Source organism: Diceros bicornis, chromosome 1 (genome assembly GCF_020826845.1).
Source record: "Diceros bicornis minor isolate mBicDic1 chromosome 1, mDicBic1.mat.cur, whole genome shotgun sequence".
NCBI classification, from domain to species: domain Eukaryota; kingdom Metazoa; phylum Chordata; class Mammalia; order Perissodactyla; family Rhinocerotidae; genus Diceros; species Diceros bicornis.
The window spans coordinates 1,553,215-1,570,474 of record NC_080740.1 but is presented as its reverse complement, the minus strand read 5'-3'; the positions used below and the strand labels follow the sequence as shown (position 1 = coordinate 1,570,474).

At 39.2% G+C, this 17,260-nt stretch overlaps 1 protein-coding gene across 1 annotated transcript in view; it reads right to left on the bottom strand.

Moving 5' to 3' along the window:
* Nucleotides 1-17,260, bottom strand: part of BDP1 (B double prime 1, subunit of RNA polymerase III transcription initiation factor IIIB) — an 87,761-nt gene that overhangs the window by 37,709 nt on the left and 32,792 nt on the right. The window contains exons 13-22 of the mRNA XM_058558216.1: nucleotides 16,932-17,091; nucleotides 14,757-14,848; nucleotides 13,565-13,760; nucleotides 12,410-12,543; nucleotides 7,509-8,382; nucleotides 6,132-6,319; nucleotides 5,459-5,681; nucleotides 3,129-3,307; nucleotides 1,946-2,156; nucleotides 159-298 (exon numbers count right to left, since the gene is read on the bottom strand). Coding sequence (XP_058414199.1) covers nucleotides 159-298; nucleotides 1,946-2,156; nucleotides 3,129-3,307; nucleotides 5,459-5,681; nucleotides 6,132-6,319; nucleotides 7,509-8,382; nucleotides 12,410-12,543; nucleotides 13,565-13,760; nucleotides 14,757-14,848; nucleotides 16,932-17,091 — 2,397 coding nt within the window. The remainder of the gene's footprint in view (nucleotides 1-158; nucleotides 299-1,945; nucleotides 2,157-3,128; nucleotides 3,308-5,458; nucleotides 5,682-6,131; nucleotides 6,320-7,508; nucleotides 8,383-12,409; nucleotides 12,544-13,564; nucleotides 13,761-14,756; nucleotides 14,849-16,931; nucleotides 17,092-17,260) is intronic.

The window sequence follows — 17,260 nt, the reverse complement described above, 5'->3', positions numbered from 1 at the left end:
TCTCATAGTATTTAAGATTTAAAATAGTCTGGTTTCATAATTATTACTTTATCTTTTCATAAAATTTTCTAGACGTAAAGTTATATAAAATAATTATGCAAACAGCCAACCTTTATCTTTGTAAAGTGTCATGCTTTTCTGGTTAAAAGTAAACTCACCTCATCTTTTCATCTAAAACGTTTATTTTGTTAACAGGAAGGTCTCCTACAAGAGCCACGTGACTCTGATTTTCATACATTCCGCCTTCTGAAACTTTGGAGGATATAACTTCAATTTCAGTTCCAATTTGAGAATTTGCCTGAAATGACAAAACCGTGAGTATTTTTTTTTCCAACAGAACATACCTCCTAAAATCTTTCAATCATTAAGAAATGAATTCAGCTTTTTAAAATGAAGACTCAAACTGGGTATACAATGCTTATGTTTTGTTGCCCAAAACAAAATTGCCTAATTCAGAAAGAAAGTGTCAAAGATTACTGTAGTAATATGTTTACATATGCTTTAAAACAATAGCCATCTGTTGTGAACCTCCCCCAAAAAGTTTAACGGTTTGTTAAAAAAAAGTCTTTTTGGGGGGGGTACAAATAAGGAATACAATCCTTTTAAATCTAGATCTTCCCCTGGTAGACAGAGAAAAGAAGGACAGAAAAACAAGAGCTGTTGAAATGGGCATTACACTACTGAAGTCTCTTTCTAATATCAAAAGATCCATGGATAAGAGATTGGTTCAACTGTCATTCAAAACAGCAGAATGTTACACAGCAGTTAAAAATGACATATCTCGATGTTTCTTGACATGGAAAGCTACTTAATGTGAAAACAGTAAGTCACAAACTAATATGTACACAACGATTTTATTATTTAAATTTACATACGTGTGCACATCTGTGTGCAAGGAAATTAAGATATGTCACAAGGTTTCAGGGCTACCTCAGGGTGGTGACATTTGGGTGAGTTACTATATTATTTTGTACTGATTGGATATTTTCACAATGGATAGGTTCATTAGGAAAAAAATAAATCTATTTTCACTCAAAAAAAAATCCAGAATGAAAAACCTGAAACAAAACTAGGTACATTACGAGGGGCTGGTCCAGTGGCGCAGTGGTTAAGTTTGAGTGCTCTGCTTCAGTGGCCTGGGGTTCGCAGGTTCGGATCCCAGGCGTGGACCTATGCACTGCTTATCCAGCCATGCTGTGGCGGCGTCCCACGTATAAAGCGGAGGAAGATGGGCACGGATGTTAGCCCAGGGCCAGTCTTCCTCAGCAAAAAGAGGAGGATTGGCAACAGATGTTAGCTCAGGGCTAATCTTCCTCACCAAAAAAAAAAAAAAAAAAAAAAAAACTCTAGATACATTATGTATTCATTGAGTCGACTAAGTGTCAGATGCCTATATTCTAAGCCAAGTGTGAGCTTCCATTTGATATATTTTTTTTTGTGTGAGGAAGATCAGCCCTGAGCTAACATCTGCCAATCCTCCTCTTTTTTTTGCTGAGGAAGACTGGCCCTGGGCTAACATCCATGCCCATCTTCCTCCACTTTATATGGGACGCCGCCACAGCATGGCTTGACAAGCAGTGCATCGGTGCGTGCCCAGGATCCGAACCAGCGAACCCTGGGCCGCCGCAGCGGAGCGCGCACACTTAACCACTTGCGCCACCAGGCTGGCCTCCATTTGATATTTTAATATGCATTAAGGGCCGGCCCCGTGGCTTAGCGGTTAAGTGTGCGCACTCCGCTGCTGGCGGCCTGGGTTTGGATCCTGGGCGTGCACCAACGCACTACTTCTCTGGCCATGCTGAGGCCGCGTCCCACATACAGCAACTAGAAGGATGTGCAGCTATGACATACAACTATCTACTGGGGCTTTGGGGGAAAAAATAAATAAATAAATAAAATCAATATGCATTGAAAGGCTTGATTTAATTATATAACAGTAACTCACCCCTGTTGGGAATTTCTTTTTACTTTCATCTTTTTGTAGTATTGTTCTTTCTTCCTTAATTATGCCGTTGGCTTCACCTTTTCCTACTCTCTGTCTCTGTCCAGCCTTTCTTATGTTTGGTCGGGGTCTCTGAAGTCGGCCCCTTACTGATTGAGCAGTTTGGATGACACTTTCCTTCATTTCTTGTTGGAAAGCGTTTAGATTCTGAGTCCTAGAAGAGGGAACAGGGAGGAGAGAGAGAGCTTGACTGTAAAAAAAATGAAAACCACTATAAAAATATAAAATTTGAATCTCCTCTAATAAACTCTCTACAAAAATATTTTGTACCACTACGGGAAAATTAAATTACTCTCTGATTATAAATATCTTATTTCATAAAAGAAACTACTTATTTCAATTCTCAAAAGGTAATGAACTTATATGAGGTCCCTAAAATATTCAAATTCATAGAGACAGCAAGTAGAATGGTGGTTACCAGGGACTGAAGGAAAGGGGGTGGGGAGTGAGTCTTTAATAGGGACAGAGTTTCAGTTTGGGAAAATAAAAAAGTTCTGGAGATGGATGGAGGTGATGGCTGCAAAACAAGGTGAATGTACTTAATGACACTGGACTGTACAATTAAAAAATGGTTAAGGGGGCCAGCCCGGTGGCACAAGCAGTTAAGTGCGCGCGCTCCGCTGCGGCGGCTGGGGGTTAGCCGGTTCGGATCCTGGGCACGCACCGACTCAATGCTTATCAAGCCATGCTGTGGCAGCGTCCCATATAAAGTGGAGGAAGATGGGCATGGATGTTAGGCCAGGGCCAGTCTTTCTCAGCAAAAAAAAGAGGAGGATTGGCAGATGTTAGCACAGGGCTGATCTCCTTGCAAAAAAAAAAAAGGTTAAAATGGTAAATTTGATGTTATATGTATTTTACTAGTTTTAAAAAAGGTAATGAATACATACGTATATTTTTTTAAATGCATTGCTATGTATACGATCTTTAGCAGCTAACAATGAATATAAGCAGGCAAGCATTAAAACGTGTTGAACTCAGTTCGATTTTCTATTTCAGGCAGTTTGCCATATGAATAAAAATAAGCCAAGTACTCTTGATATTCACATTAACACATCTTAATAAAAATTAAAAAAATTTGAAAGAATTTTCTCTTATTTTAGATTTTCAAACAACTACCACTGTTTACCCCATGGAAACAACTAGTTCCTTTTCCTGGGCTTGTGTGGCCTGAGACTCCTCAGTAGGTTCACAAAAACTGGACGGTGACAGCTCCTTTTCAGTCTGCACACATGATAATATCACAGCCTCCTCCTGCCTGTGACCTGATTTGTCTTTTCCTCTTGATGTCATTAGGGAAGCCACATTCTAGAAGGCAGATAAAGAAACTATCATCGAGGTTGGTAAAAGTATCAGGAAACAGAAACTCTCATATACTATTAGAGGAGTAAATTGGTCTAGTCTTTGTAGAATACAATAGTGGACTATCTATCAAAAATTTTAAGATCTAGCAATTCTACTTCTACAAATGTATCTTATAAAAATAAATATCTAGAAAATTATATACAAGGATATTTACTACAGCAGTAACAGCCTCCCCAAAAAACAAAGGAAAAAAAAACAAAACAAAAGAACTGGAAACAACACAACACTATTAACAGGGGATTAAATAAATAAATGATAATGCTTTTATAATGCAACAGTACAGAGCCATTTAAAAGAAGAAAAATTACTATATACTGATCCAAAGAGATGTTCACAATATCATGTTAAGTGGAAAAATCAGAAGGCAAGCTATGATGTCATTTGTGTAAAATAATGAAAATACCCGCACACATTATTTATGTAAATAAGTATCTATACAGAAAAGTCTAGGTGGATACATTCAAAATCACTACATGACTAACTTGGGAGGGAGAGATGGGACATGATAAAGGACTCTCACTTTTTGGATTATATATTTTTTCCAATTTGAAAATTTTTTTTTTTTAATTTTTTATTTATTTATTTTTTTCCCCCAAAGCCCCAGTAGATAGCCGTATGCCATAGCTGCACATCCTTCTAGTTGCTGTATGTGGGACGTGGCCTCAGCACGGCCGGAGAAGCAGCGCGTCGGCGCGCGCCTGGGATCCGAACCCAGGTCGCCAGCAGCAGAGTGCACACACCCAACCGCCAAGCCATGGGGCCGGCCCTCCAATTTGAAATTTTTATAATCAGATAAAATAAAAAAGCAATTTAGGGGCCGGCCCCATGGCGTAGCAGTTAAGTGCGCGCGCTCCGCTGCTGGCGGGCCAGGTTCAGATCCTGGGCACGCACTGATGCATCGCTTGTCAGGCCATGCTGTGGCAGCGTCCCATATAAAGTGGAGGAAGATGGGCACAGATGTTAGCCCACGGCCAGTCTTCCTCAGCAAAAAGAAGAGGATTGGCATGGATGTTAGCTCAGGGCTGATCTTCCTCACAAAAAAAAAAAAAAAAAAAACGCAATTTACCAGGGGCCAGCCCAATGTCCTAGTGTTTGGGTTCAGCACGCTCCACTTTGGTGGCCCGAGTTCACAGGTTCAGATCCTAGGCGCGGACCTACACCACTCATGAGCCATGCTATGGCAGTGACCTACATACAAAATAGAGGAGGACTGGCACAGATGTTAGCTCAAGGTGAATCTTCTTCAGCAAAAAAAAAAAAAAAAAAGCAATTTACCTTTTTCAAATATAAGATTAGGAGGAAAAAGTACAAATGTTCAAGCACAGTAAGAACTAAGCTATTTTAAAATGTAAAAGAAGAATTTTAATTCAAAAAAGTTTATATGTTGGGCCGGCCCAGTGGCTTAGCGGTTAAGTGCACACGCTCCGCTGCTGGCGGCCCGGGTTCGGATCCCGGGTGTGCACCGACGCACCGCTTCTCCAGCCATGCTGAGGCCGCGTCCCACATACAGCAACTAGAAGCATGTACAGCTATGACATACAACTATCTGCTGGGGCTTTGGGGGAAAAAATAAATAAATAAAATCTTTAAAAAAAAAAAAAAGTTTATATGTTTAGAACACAACTTATGAGTGTTAACAATTCATTTCAAAGTTTTTGATGCCATATCACACAGTCTTAAACTGTTATGGACCAAGTTAATGAAGTAAATAAAATATCTCCTTTAAATCACATGAAGCTTCTAACTTTTTATTTCACCTTCACAACAGAGTAAAATAAAGGACTGCTGTTCTCATTTTTCCTATCAATAAACTGGTTGCATCATCTGGCTCTGGTCACACAAAGAACAAAGGTCAGAACTTGAACTAGAGTCCTGACCTCTGCAATTCCTTCCTGTGACACACTTGCCCATCATCAGAGAGCTGAGGTTCCTACACAAACCTTGTGGAACAAGGAGTCACTATTAGTACAGGAACAATCTTATCATACACAGTAAAAATTATCTGAGGAAATAGTTGTGAAAATCCAATTCCAGATGTTTTACTTTAGTAACCATAGTAACTGAAATAAACCCTCCATCTTCAATATCACTCACGTGTTGAGAAGGGAGCATATTCGTCTGTTCTGTGCTCTGTTGCATCACACTAGTCTCCATTTTACTGGTTTCCAATTTCTTCCCAGGCACAAATATTCCTGTTTCCATAGTCTCTCTCTTTAAAGCTGCTCTTGCTAAGTTTGGCTTTGGTCTTTTGAATCGACTTCTCACAAAAGGTGCTGGTTTAACTTCAAATGGCTTCTGTTCTTGAGGAAGAGATTTGCTTTTGGAACAAGGATTATCAAGCTTTAGAATGAACTGAAGGGCAGTGGGAGCGGAGTCTTAGGACAACCTTAGACACTGGCAGTAAATGTTTGATTCTAATTCTTAACAGGGAAACAAATCGGACTATTTCGTAGATGCTGAAAAACAGTGGTACAATCCACGTATAAGCCTAGGAATTATATCATCTTTGCATAAAGAAAATATAGGTTTGTTATACCCGTAGTGGCTTAGGAGTATGTGTTACATTCAGTTCTGTAGGTTCGTAATTCTCACAATCAACTGTCAGAAGGACCTCAATCCTCTCTCCCAGTCTTCCCAAAACTAGCTTAAAACCTCTAACACTATGCTATAGATACTATGTCTTGAAACCTCACTTAGTTTAACATAATCGGCAGATATAACTTGATATGTTTTTTCTTTAAAAGCACACAGATCTATATACTCGTACCTTAAATTAATATCTGAAAACTGCTCTGGAACATCTAGAGATTGCATCCCTTGGTCTTCTGTTTTACCAAGTTCAGAAGTCTGTGAAGATGTCTTCAAATGAATCAACTGACTTGATCCTTCCTTTTCATAATTTCCTTCCTCTTCTACAGATATATGCACCATGGATAGGGCTTCACTGCTAATGTTCTGGAGGAATACCCACAGTGAATCAGCACATATACAAGATTCCTTAAGCATTTCATACATTTAAAACAAAACCCTACTATAGTCTCCACATTCTTCTTTAAAAATCTACAAGTTTGTTTTTTTAATTTTTAAATAACATAAAATTGAATTTATAAATGTTAAAACATAGAATTCAGGAAATTCTTCTTTTTAAAATGCATATTATGATTTTTCCAAACCACAAATGTTACTACCTGTCCAAAAAAAGTCCTCGAAAATGGTAGAATAGCATGAACTTCAAGTAACCGGAAACTTTTAATAAAAGGAACTTTTAAAAGTGGAGTAAAAAGGGGTGAGGCAGGAAATAAAAGAGCAAAACTGATAAAAATATGGTCAAAAGAAATAATTCCAACGTATACTCATACCAGAGTTAGCACAGTTTCAGTCCACTTCCTACATTCCTTTTATCTGAAAGAGTAACTTCAAACTGACATTAAGAATAGCAACTTTCGGGCCGGCCCCATGGCTTAGCGGTTAAGTGCTCGCGCTCCGCTGCTGGCGGCCCAGGTTCGGATCCCGGGCACGCACCGACGCACCGCTTCTCCGGCCATGCTGGGGCCGCGTCCCACATACAGCAACTAGAAGGATGTGCAGCTGTGACATACAACTATCTACTGGGGCTTTGGGGGAAAAAATAAATAAATAAAATTATAAAAAAAAAGAATAGCAACTTTTCCAGAATTAAAATTTTTTTTTAATTATTTTAAAAAAAGAATATATTGGGGCCAGCCCAGTAGCGTAGTGGTTAAGTTCACGTGCTCCGCTTCGGTGGCCCGGGGTTCGCAGGTTCGGATCCCGGGCGCACAGAGACGCACCGCTTGTCAGGCCATGCTGTGGCGGCATCCCATATAAAGTAGAGGAAGATGGGCATGGATGTGAGCCCAGGGCCAGTCTTCCTCAGCAAAAAAGAGGAGGATTAGCATGGGACATTAGCTCAGGGCTGGTCTTCCTCACAAAAAAAATAAGTAAATAAAAGAACATATTGTTTCTTTAAGGTCCTGGAACACAGAATTTAGGGCTAAGAACGACTTTAGGCGTTTAGAGATTTTAAACGTTGTTGGACTTAAAGGCAATAATCATGGAACTAATTTGATAATCTTTCCCTGACAAAGTACTCAAAAAAATTTTTAAAGGACAGAAAAATACGTACTTCGAGATTTAGTGACGGCAGAGTGCTGGCGTCAGCACGACTGCTCTGCGTTAAATCTGTCTCAATGTGTCTTGAGGCTCCGGGCTCCTCTGGTTCATTTTCCCTTAGAGAAATGTCTATGTTTCCAGTGGTTTTCACACCTGCCACTATTTCCCCAGGAGTACTAATCTCGTCTGCTCCACTTTTCTGCAAGGAAATTCCTCTTCCAGTTTCTTCCAAACTCGCCTGGGTTTCCTCAACGGCAGTCATCTCTCCCGAGACCTCTTCCCTCAGGGAAGCGTCTCTTTTTCCAGGTTCTTCCAAATCCACCTCCCTGTCCCCTGCGGCACTGAGCCCCACCAGGACCTTGTCCCTCGGGGACACCCCTCTTCCAGTTTCTTCCAAACCCGTCTCCACGTCACCGATAGTGCTGACCTCCTCTGGGGCCTCTTCTTGTGTGAATGTTTCTCCGCTTCCACTTCCTGCCAAATCTGTCTCTCTTTCCTCCGTGGCATCAGTCACCTGCGGCACCTTGTCCCTTGGGGAAACCCCTCTTCCAGTTTCTTCCAAACCTGTCTCCATCTCCACAGTGCTGTCAATCATTTCTGGTATCTTCTCCCCGGAAGAGATGCCTCTTCTTTCAGTTTCTTTCGAATCTGACTCCATCTCCTTAGCAGCATCAGCCTCCACTGGTACCTGCTCCCTTGGTGAGGTTTCCGGTCTTGCAATCTCTCCCAGAGCTGCTGTCATTTCCCCAGAGGTAAGAACCGCCTCTTCCTTTGAGAAAATCTCTCCTGTTCCAGTCCCTCTGCCTACATTTGGCTTTGGTTTCTGAAATTGAGTCTTTAGAATTGGGACTTGTTTGAGTATACTTGCTTCATTATCCTCTTGAATACTATAAAAAAAGACAATCAAATTTTAAACCAGATTGCCAGTTGAAGAGATGATGGTTGAGAAATCACTATTGAAACACTACAAACTCTCAAATTAAAAAAAATGAAGGAAGCCCCAGGAATCTCTGTGTAAAAATTTAAAAATTAACGGAGAGAAAAAAAAAATTCCATCTTTTGAAATTATAGCAAACTTTTAAAATAATATACTACAGTCATGGGTTGCTTAATGACAGGGAGATGTTCTGAGAAAGACATCTTTAGGCAATTTCACTGTTGTGTGAACAACACAGAGTGTACTTACACAACCTAGGTGGTACAGCCTACTACATACCTAGGCCATATGGTACGATTCTTACCGGACCACCGTCATATACGCGGTCCATTGATTGAAACGTCATTATGTGGCGCATGACTGTATATACAGACATATATAGAGAAATCTATCAATTAGGTCAATTAGAGTAGCAGCTAATTAGTCCTAAATAGTCTCTTTCTAATTGTCATCCACACTACCCTTCGCAAATACTGGCTGAGAAAGCCTCTCCAGTCCTCTACACTGGAGCTCCTCTTACCTTTTTCCCCTCCCACCCCTCCACCCAGACATATACCTTGCCATTAGAATTAAGGAAGTCATTCTTATGGCCAGACTTGACCAGCACCTCAAACAGCCGGATGGAAGCATGGTCTGAATAAGATACAGTCTTATGACTAGGAACAGGTTTGCCCCTCCTCACTTTTTAAAAACAATTAAAAATGAGATCTCCTGTACAGATATTTCTCTAAGAGCTTGTGATTTTTATAATATAAATTGGGAATAAAAAGAAAGATTAACTAAATAACACTATTTTGCAGTCTGTTGAATGCTATTGGGCATACAACAATCACTACCTAGAACAAGCACCTTGCTCTCCAGGGAAGCAGCAGCACTCTTTGCTTTGTGCTTTATCATAACAAATAGACAGTAAAACCAAAAAAAAAACATGAATGAAAGAGCTCTTAGTGACTGGTTAAGAAAGGTCATTAATCTTGGGCAGAAGCCAGATCAAATGAAACACTAGACTTACTCAGTAATGTTAGGTTGAACTAGTGCATACACTTGACGACTTAAAAAAAAGATTAAAAACGATGCTATTGCTTGTTTGAACTTCCTAGGTCCTAAGCTGTCTTTCTTCATTGAAACAACTGTTTTTCATAATGCAACTTTTTTTTTCTTTTTTTTTTTTGTGAGATCAGCCCTGTGCTAACATCCGCCAATCCTCCTCTTTTTTTTTTTTTTTTTGGCTGAGGAAGACGGCCCTGGGCTAACATCTGTGCCCATCTTCCTCCACTTTATATGGGACGCCGCCACAGCATGGCTTGCCAAGCAGCGCGTTGGTGCGTGCCCGGGATCTGAACCAGCGAACCCCGGGCTGCCGCAGCGGAGCGCGCGCACTTAACCGCTTGCGCCACCGGGCCGGCCCCCTCATAATGCAATTTTTGATAACACAAGGCAGGTCCTTAGGAATGAGACTGTTTTTCAAATTATACTTTTTTATATAACTGAGGTGTCTTATACTTATCAATAACTTTAGTAATTGATAAGATTCAATGCAAAACTAATATTGATCAATAAAGAAAATTGAATTTGGTTAGTTCTTGGTGGATTTCATTCTATTTTCTTTTTTTTTTTTTTTAATTTTATTTATTTATTTTTTCCCCCAAAGCCCCAGTAGATAGTTGTATGTCATAGCTGCACATCCTTCTAGTTGCTGTATGTGGGACGCGGCCTCAGCACGGCGGCAGAAGCGGTGCGTCGGTGCGCGCCCGGGATCCGACCCTGGGCCGCCAGCAGCGGAGCGCGTGCACTTAACCGCTAAGCCACGGGGCCGGCCCTCATTCTATTTTCTGACTTATGATTCTTTTTTTTGTGAGGAATATCAGCCCTGAGCTAACATCCATGCCAAGCCTCCTCTTTTTGCTGAGGAAGACTGGCTCTGAGCTAACATCTATTGCCACTCCTCCTCCTTTGTTCCCCCAAAGCCCCAGTAGATAGTTGTAAGTCATAGTTGCACATCCTTCTAGCTGCTGTACGTGGGACGCGGCCTCAGCATGGCCGGAGAAGCAGTGCGTTGGTGCGCACCCGGGATCCGAACCCGGGTCGCCAGTAGCAGAGCACACGCACTTGACCACTAAGCCATGGGGCTGGCCCCTTATGATTCTTTTCATTTCCATCTGGAAGTATCTACCTTTTAGTGAGGTTCCTGTGATAGCAATCCTGGTTTGGTTATCATGAGAAAAGATAAACTATAAAGTCACATTTTGAACACTAGTATATTCTTAAAATCTATAAATGCTTTAAGCAAAGAGTTAACAATTTCATTACTTGAATATCATTCACATTTCCAGAGAGAAATACGAAATATTCTGATTATATTCTATGTGCTTAGATTGTCTCTAAGTAATAAAAGGACTTGATAAGATTAACTTTTATGGATAAATAATAAACAAACATCACACTACTTGGAGTTCACGAACAACCAGTCAACGAACAGCTCTAAGCACGTATCATACACCAGGAAGGCAGGAGCTAGGCACTGAGGACATGCGGTGAACGAGACAGCCCTCCTCTCACAGAGCGCCAGAAGCTGCACCAGGAACTAACGGCAGGTCTGAGACTGGAGATCAGACCTGCAACTGAACCAGATGCTTTCTCAACTTAAAACATAGAGTGGATCCACAACTCTCTCCTCAGATCACAGATTTTAAGGAGAAAAGCACAGAAAGAAAGAGGACCAGAACTGGACAAAGTAGGAGAAGGAATGGGCACAAAACTATAAATCTGCTCCATGGTCCACAGATGCGTTTTTCTAAAATACAGAGTTTAAGAATCTTCAAAGTATTTATAAACCTCCAGAAGATAACTCACCAATCAGGAGAGACAAACCTCAAAATATTTCTATGAAGGAGACAGGATGCAAAATTAGCCTAGAAGAGTGAGTTTCAAAAACATATTCACCAATTTATTGAATCAAGTAGAATTATTAATGCATTCTTCATCTCAGAGCCTCTTTCTCTGTTTTCTTTCTCGTACACAGCACCTTGAACATTTCAAAGTGTTTGAGGGTGGGAATTTGAGAAAACACAGCATCTCAGACTTGTTTTCAAGGATGCTGGAGACCCAAAGGCCAGAAAGGCCACATGATGAAACAGAAGGACACTGCCTTTGCAGAGAAAGCTGTTGAGATCTGACTGGTATCAGTTCTAAACAACATCCACCAGGGTTCTAAAACCCAAAGGCCACTCAGGGAAAACAATTTCCTACCAAGCCACGTGAATTATTAACGGCGTCTAGCTTAAAGTGAAAAACATATAAACAAAAAATCCCAATTGTAGTTATCTGTGATTAGTACTTGTATCAGAGATAACGTAACAAGAACATAGCTATGTAGGCTTCTACCTAGACACTATGTGGCAGAGTAATGAAAGGGTTTGGGGATGAGGAGAGGAGTATGTAGAGAGGAGAGGGAAGAAAGGAGAGAAGGGTGAAGAAAGAAGCAAAGGAGTAGAGAAAGAAGTAAGGAATAAACAAATTTTTCTGTCTTCTAATAAAGACCTTTAAAATAGTTCAGGAAACCCAGCTTTCACTCTCAGGTTAGGTGTTATTTAAACGAGCTAATACAGCTAGCTGTAAGAAAGCACAGGATACGCCAGACTTTAAATGTAGAGATTGGGAAAATATTAGTAATTGTTGAAACTAGATAAAATAATAATAATTACTGAAACTAGATAGTAGGTGCATGGGAGTCCATTCTGTTCTCACTGCTTTTGTGAACATTAAATATTCCCAAAAGGAAAAAAAAATTTTTAAGTACACTAATAATTCCATTGCTCTGGTTTGGTACCCTCCAAATTTGGTACACAAATGTAATTATGTAACTTGATGTATATACAGGTAACAAGTCAGTCTGATTTGCTGTTGTTTTAAAAAAACCAATTTCTAAAACTTTCTACAAAATTCAAAAATTATATAATCACTAAGATGATGCTTACCTCACACATTCATGAAGAGCCTTGGGCTCATCTGGCTGCACATTCTGAAAAGGAGGATCTTTTTCCACAGACTGTGATGTGGTGTCCTCACACTCAACACTTTTACATGACTGATCTTCTGTTTGTCCAGGAGTCTTAATAACAAACACATTTTTAAAAAAGTTTTACGTTTCACAATGAAATACCCATTTATAAAAGATTTCATTAAAAATTTGTCCAATTTGAGTTCAAGGAAAATGGTAAACATTTCAAAATTATAAAATGATATTTAACAGATGCTTTTTAATGTTTTTTCTTTAGCTATCTTAGAAAATTTCATGAAGCCAGACCTTTTACCTCATCTCAAAGCCCCCATTCTTTTCCTCCCAACCAGAATGCAAGGACCTGCTTGTCTTTTACCCACTGGGGTCTACTTTCTGAATCCTTCTCATCATTGTATCACAACCTAGACCTTGGAAATTATAACAAAAGAAATTCAAATCTCAAATTATGCCAACTTTTACCCTTATCGCAAAGACTAGTTATTATGTAAACAATCTAAAATTTATAACCTTTGTTTTGGGAATTGTATTTTAGTAGGGAGCTTTTTTTTTTTTTTTAATTTTTTTATTTATTTATTTTTTCCCCCAAAGCCCCAGCAGACAGTTGTATGTCACAGATGCACATCTTTCTAGTTGCTGTATGTGGGACGTGGCCTCAGCATGGCTGGAAAAGCGGTGCGTTGGTGCACGCCCAGGATCCGAACCCGAGCCGCCAGCAGCAGAGCACGCGCACTTAACCGCTAAGCCACGGGGCCGGCCCTTAGTAGGGAGTTTTTAACATTTATTCTGCTAAAGACAGTGTTAAAATTTACATATCTAGCTTAGCTAATGTTTTCAAAAGGGAAGTGTAACTTAAACAGCTGCTGAGTGATGCGGAAGGGAAGTCCAAACATGAGGTCGGATGAAGGCAGATGATCCATCAAGTAAATGCTCCAAGTCTGGAGAGCCCAAAGTTAAATGGCTTTATAATTAGCAAAGCCACCAGCTATGAGATGTTGGCCTTAAATTTAATAAACAATGTACACAATTATATAGTGTTGCTGTTTAAGACAGGGGGTGAAAGGAGGCTTATGTACTGGTTTAACAAGAAACTGGAAGGAATCACAGTACTTACATCTCTGTCAACACAGGATTCATTTTCATTCTTTTCTACATTGGCCCCAATATTTTCCTGCCATGTAAAAATTTCTTTTCTTTCAGCAGCTTTACTGACATTTGGCTTTGGCCTCTGCAATCGGCCCCTCATTAGCCGTGAAGGTCTGAAAGCCTTTGGTTGATCATCTTCCTGCAGACAAATTTTTTCACTTGAACTAGAACAATTACGAAGGAATAAAATCGATGGTTATTCTGAAGTCACATACTTGCTTGTTTTCATTATTCCCTTCTCCTACTTATGAATAAGTAAACCATTTGGAATATAAAATAACTCACAAGTGTCCTCAAGAACATCCTCAAAGCTATCATACTTCTACACCTTAACTCTTTGGAACAGACATAATCCTGAAAGCCTGACTATAAAAAAGTATTTTAAAATCAAATTTTCACCACAAAATTAGAAAAATGTATACCTGACAAGCATGTAACACTATTCCCCACTCAGGACACTACTGCGTCACGTACAGCTCCAGGGCCCTGGACACTGATTTCAGCATAAATGTACCATCCAGAACCCACTGGTTCAGATTCATATCGGAGCAAGGCCTATTCTAGATCTCCATTCCAAGTTAAATATTCCCTTTGCAAACCTCTTGCTGTAAGCAAAATTATCCAGAAACATGCATCTTAACCATTAGTTTACCTAACTAGACTTTGTTAAAATCTTGTTAATAAGTTGAGGGAAAAATGTAACTGCTAACTCAGTGGATCCATACTATAATTTATTTCTAAAATATTAAGATAAAGAGCATTATTAAAATGTTTCAACAACACCTATAGTCAAAAATGGACTTAAGGGGCCAGCCCAGGGGCGTAGTGGTTAAGTTTGCGCACTCCACTTCGGTGGCCCGGGGTTTCTAGGCTCGGATCCTGGGCGCAGACCTACTCATCGTTCATCAAGCCATGCTGTGGCAGCGTCCCATATACAAAATGGAAGAAGACGGGCACAGATATTAGCTCAGCGACAATCTGCCTCAGCAAAAAGAGAAGGATTGGCAATGGATGTTACCTCAGAGCCAATTTCCTCACCAAAAAAAAATGGACTTAAGTATACTAGCTGAAAATAAAATTCAGACATTATCAAGTAGAAAACATGTTATTACAACCATTTGTAAGAGTTACTATTTTTATTCTACTTCTTAAATACTTACTTAGATACAGTCTCAGCTTCTGGGTTCTCTCTCTCTGCACTCTCCGTTCCAGAAACATCAAATGTGTTCTTTTTATCCTTTTCCACATGATTCTATAAATTCAATTTTTTACATTTAATCTACTTAACATAAAAATGTTCAAACTTTGTAAAAATAAATGGAAATTAAAACAATGAAATTTATTTTTTTGTATTTCTAATTATAAGGGAGTTTTGAACATTACAAATGCAGATGAGAATATTATAAAACATATAATCTCATATATTACTGATAGAAGCATAAATTGGTATATCCTTTCTGGAAAGCCTTTTGCCAATATGAATCAAGAGCCTTAAAAACGTTCATACTCTTTGGCCCTGTAATACCATTCTAAGACTCTATTCTAAGAAAATATTTAGACAAAGATTTAAGTACAAAGATATACACTGGAACATTATGCAAAATAGCGAACATGGTAAACAGACAAAATATCCAATGATGAGTAAATGATTAAACACATTCAGTTATACCCATTGACAGAATATTATGAAGTCAGCAAAAACCATGTCTTCAAAAGAGGTTTAATGATATGGAAAAATATTTATGAAATGTTAAGTACCAAAGAAGGATATAAAAACTGAATTAATACTACTCCTCAATTTTGTAAAAGAAAAGCTGGAAGGATATACGCTAAAAGGTTGACTGTATCTGGATAATGAAATTACAAGTACTTTTTGTTTCAATTCTTACATGAATCTATATTTTCCCAATTTTCTAGAATTTAAAAACATCTTACAAAATTATAATATAACTATATTATAAAAAGTGTGATGGGGCCAGCCTGGTGGCATAGTGGTTAAGTTTGCAGGGTCCGCTTTGGCGCCCCAGGGTTCACAGGTTCAAATCCTGGGTGCAGACTGACCACCACTCATCAAGCCATGCTGCGGCAGCATCCCACATACAAAATAGAGGAAGATGGGCACAGATGTTAGCTCAGAGCCAATCTTCCTCAGCAAAAAGAGGAAGAGTGGCAACAGATGTTAGCTCAGGGCCAATCTTCCTCACGAAAAAAAGAAAGAAAGAAAGAAAGAAAAGTGTGATAAGATACTTCACATTAGAGAAAAAAAGGTAGACTAACATTTTTAAAAGTATTTTAGCAAAAATAAAAAATTTATAACAATATAATGCTGGCAGGATATAAGGAAACAGGGAACATTCATTTAAATGCGTGTAGCAATGTAAACAGATTCTCTCTCTTTTTTTTTTTTTTTTGCAGAGGAAGATCGAGACTGGGCTAACATCTGTGCCCATCCTCCTCTGCTTTATATGGGACGCTGCCACAGCATGGCTTGACAAGTGGTGCATCGGTGCACGCCCGGGATCCAAACCTGCAATTCCCGGGCCGCCGGGAAGCAGAAGAGCGCACACTTAACTGCTGCGCCACCGGGCCGTCCCCAATAGATTCATTTTTTTTGACTGTTGGTTGGCCAATGCAGAACAAGAACCATAAATATATTTAAAATACTTTGATTCATTAATCCCACCACCTCTGGAAATTTATTCTTTGCCTATTTCCTTAAGAAAGCTCTATTTACAAATTATTTGCTTTTATGTACAAGAGTTAAAAAAAAAAGTGGGAAGAACCTAAATGTCCACCATTAGAGAAATGGTTAGGTAAATTAATAATATGTTAACCTGATGCAACTACTAAAAAGATCAATTAACCCCAAGAGAGTGCAAATGAATAGTTTCAGAGAAAAGTTTTAAGTATTATCTATGTTACGATTAAAATCTATAGAAATGTTTACATACATAAAAAGAGAGAAGTTTATAAAGGAGAAATAGAGGAATGTGAGTGTCTGCATTTAGATGAAAGGGTTGTGGGTTAATTTTATGTATAGCTGGTTTAAAAATATTTTGAATAAAAACTTAATTTAAGTAATTTATTTATTTATTTACGTAAAGAAAAGAGATTTGTCTCTACTTACGATGTCTAAAATGATATCTCCTCAGTTCTAAAGAAAACGCATAAACAGGAGACTAGTAAAACAAATTTAATATTACTTTGTAAACTCTTGTGTCTTTGTTTTAGTATCACTAACATTACTCTGTAATTACAAGCTAAACATTTTTATTTCCAACTATTTAGGAAAAACCTGCATAATTTTAACTTACATAAAGTCTCTTGCTCCATACCTTTTCAACTGGAGTTTCTGGGTGTAAACTCTCGCTCTCTGTATCTGTTTTACCTCGTGAAACAACTGATTTCTTCCCAACTGCTCTTGATAAATTGGGTTTAGGTCTCTGGAGCCGTCCTCTTCCCACTGGTTTAATATTTTCTCTTTGATCAGTTTCCCTAAAAAATTAACATGTAAACTGCACCAACATACAAGCACATTCACACGAGATTCTGGAAAATTCTTTAAAAATCCACTCAGAGGGGCCAGCCCCGTGGCTTAGCGGTTGAGTGCCTGCGCTCCGCTGCTGGCAGCCCGGGTTCGGATCCCGGGTGCACACCGACGCAC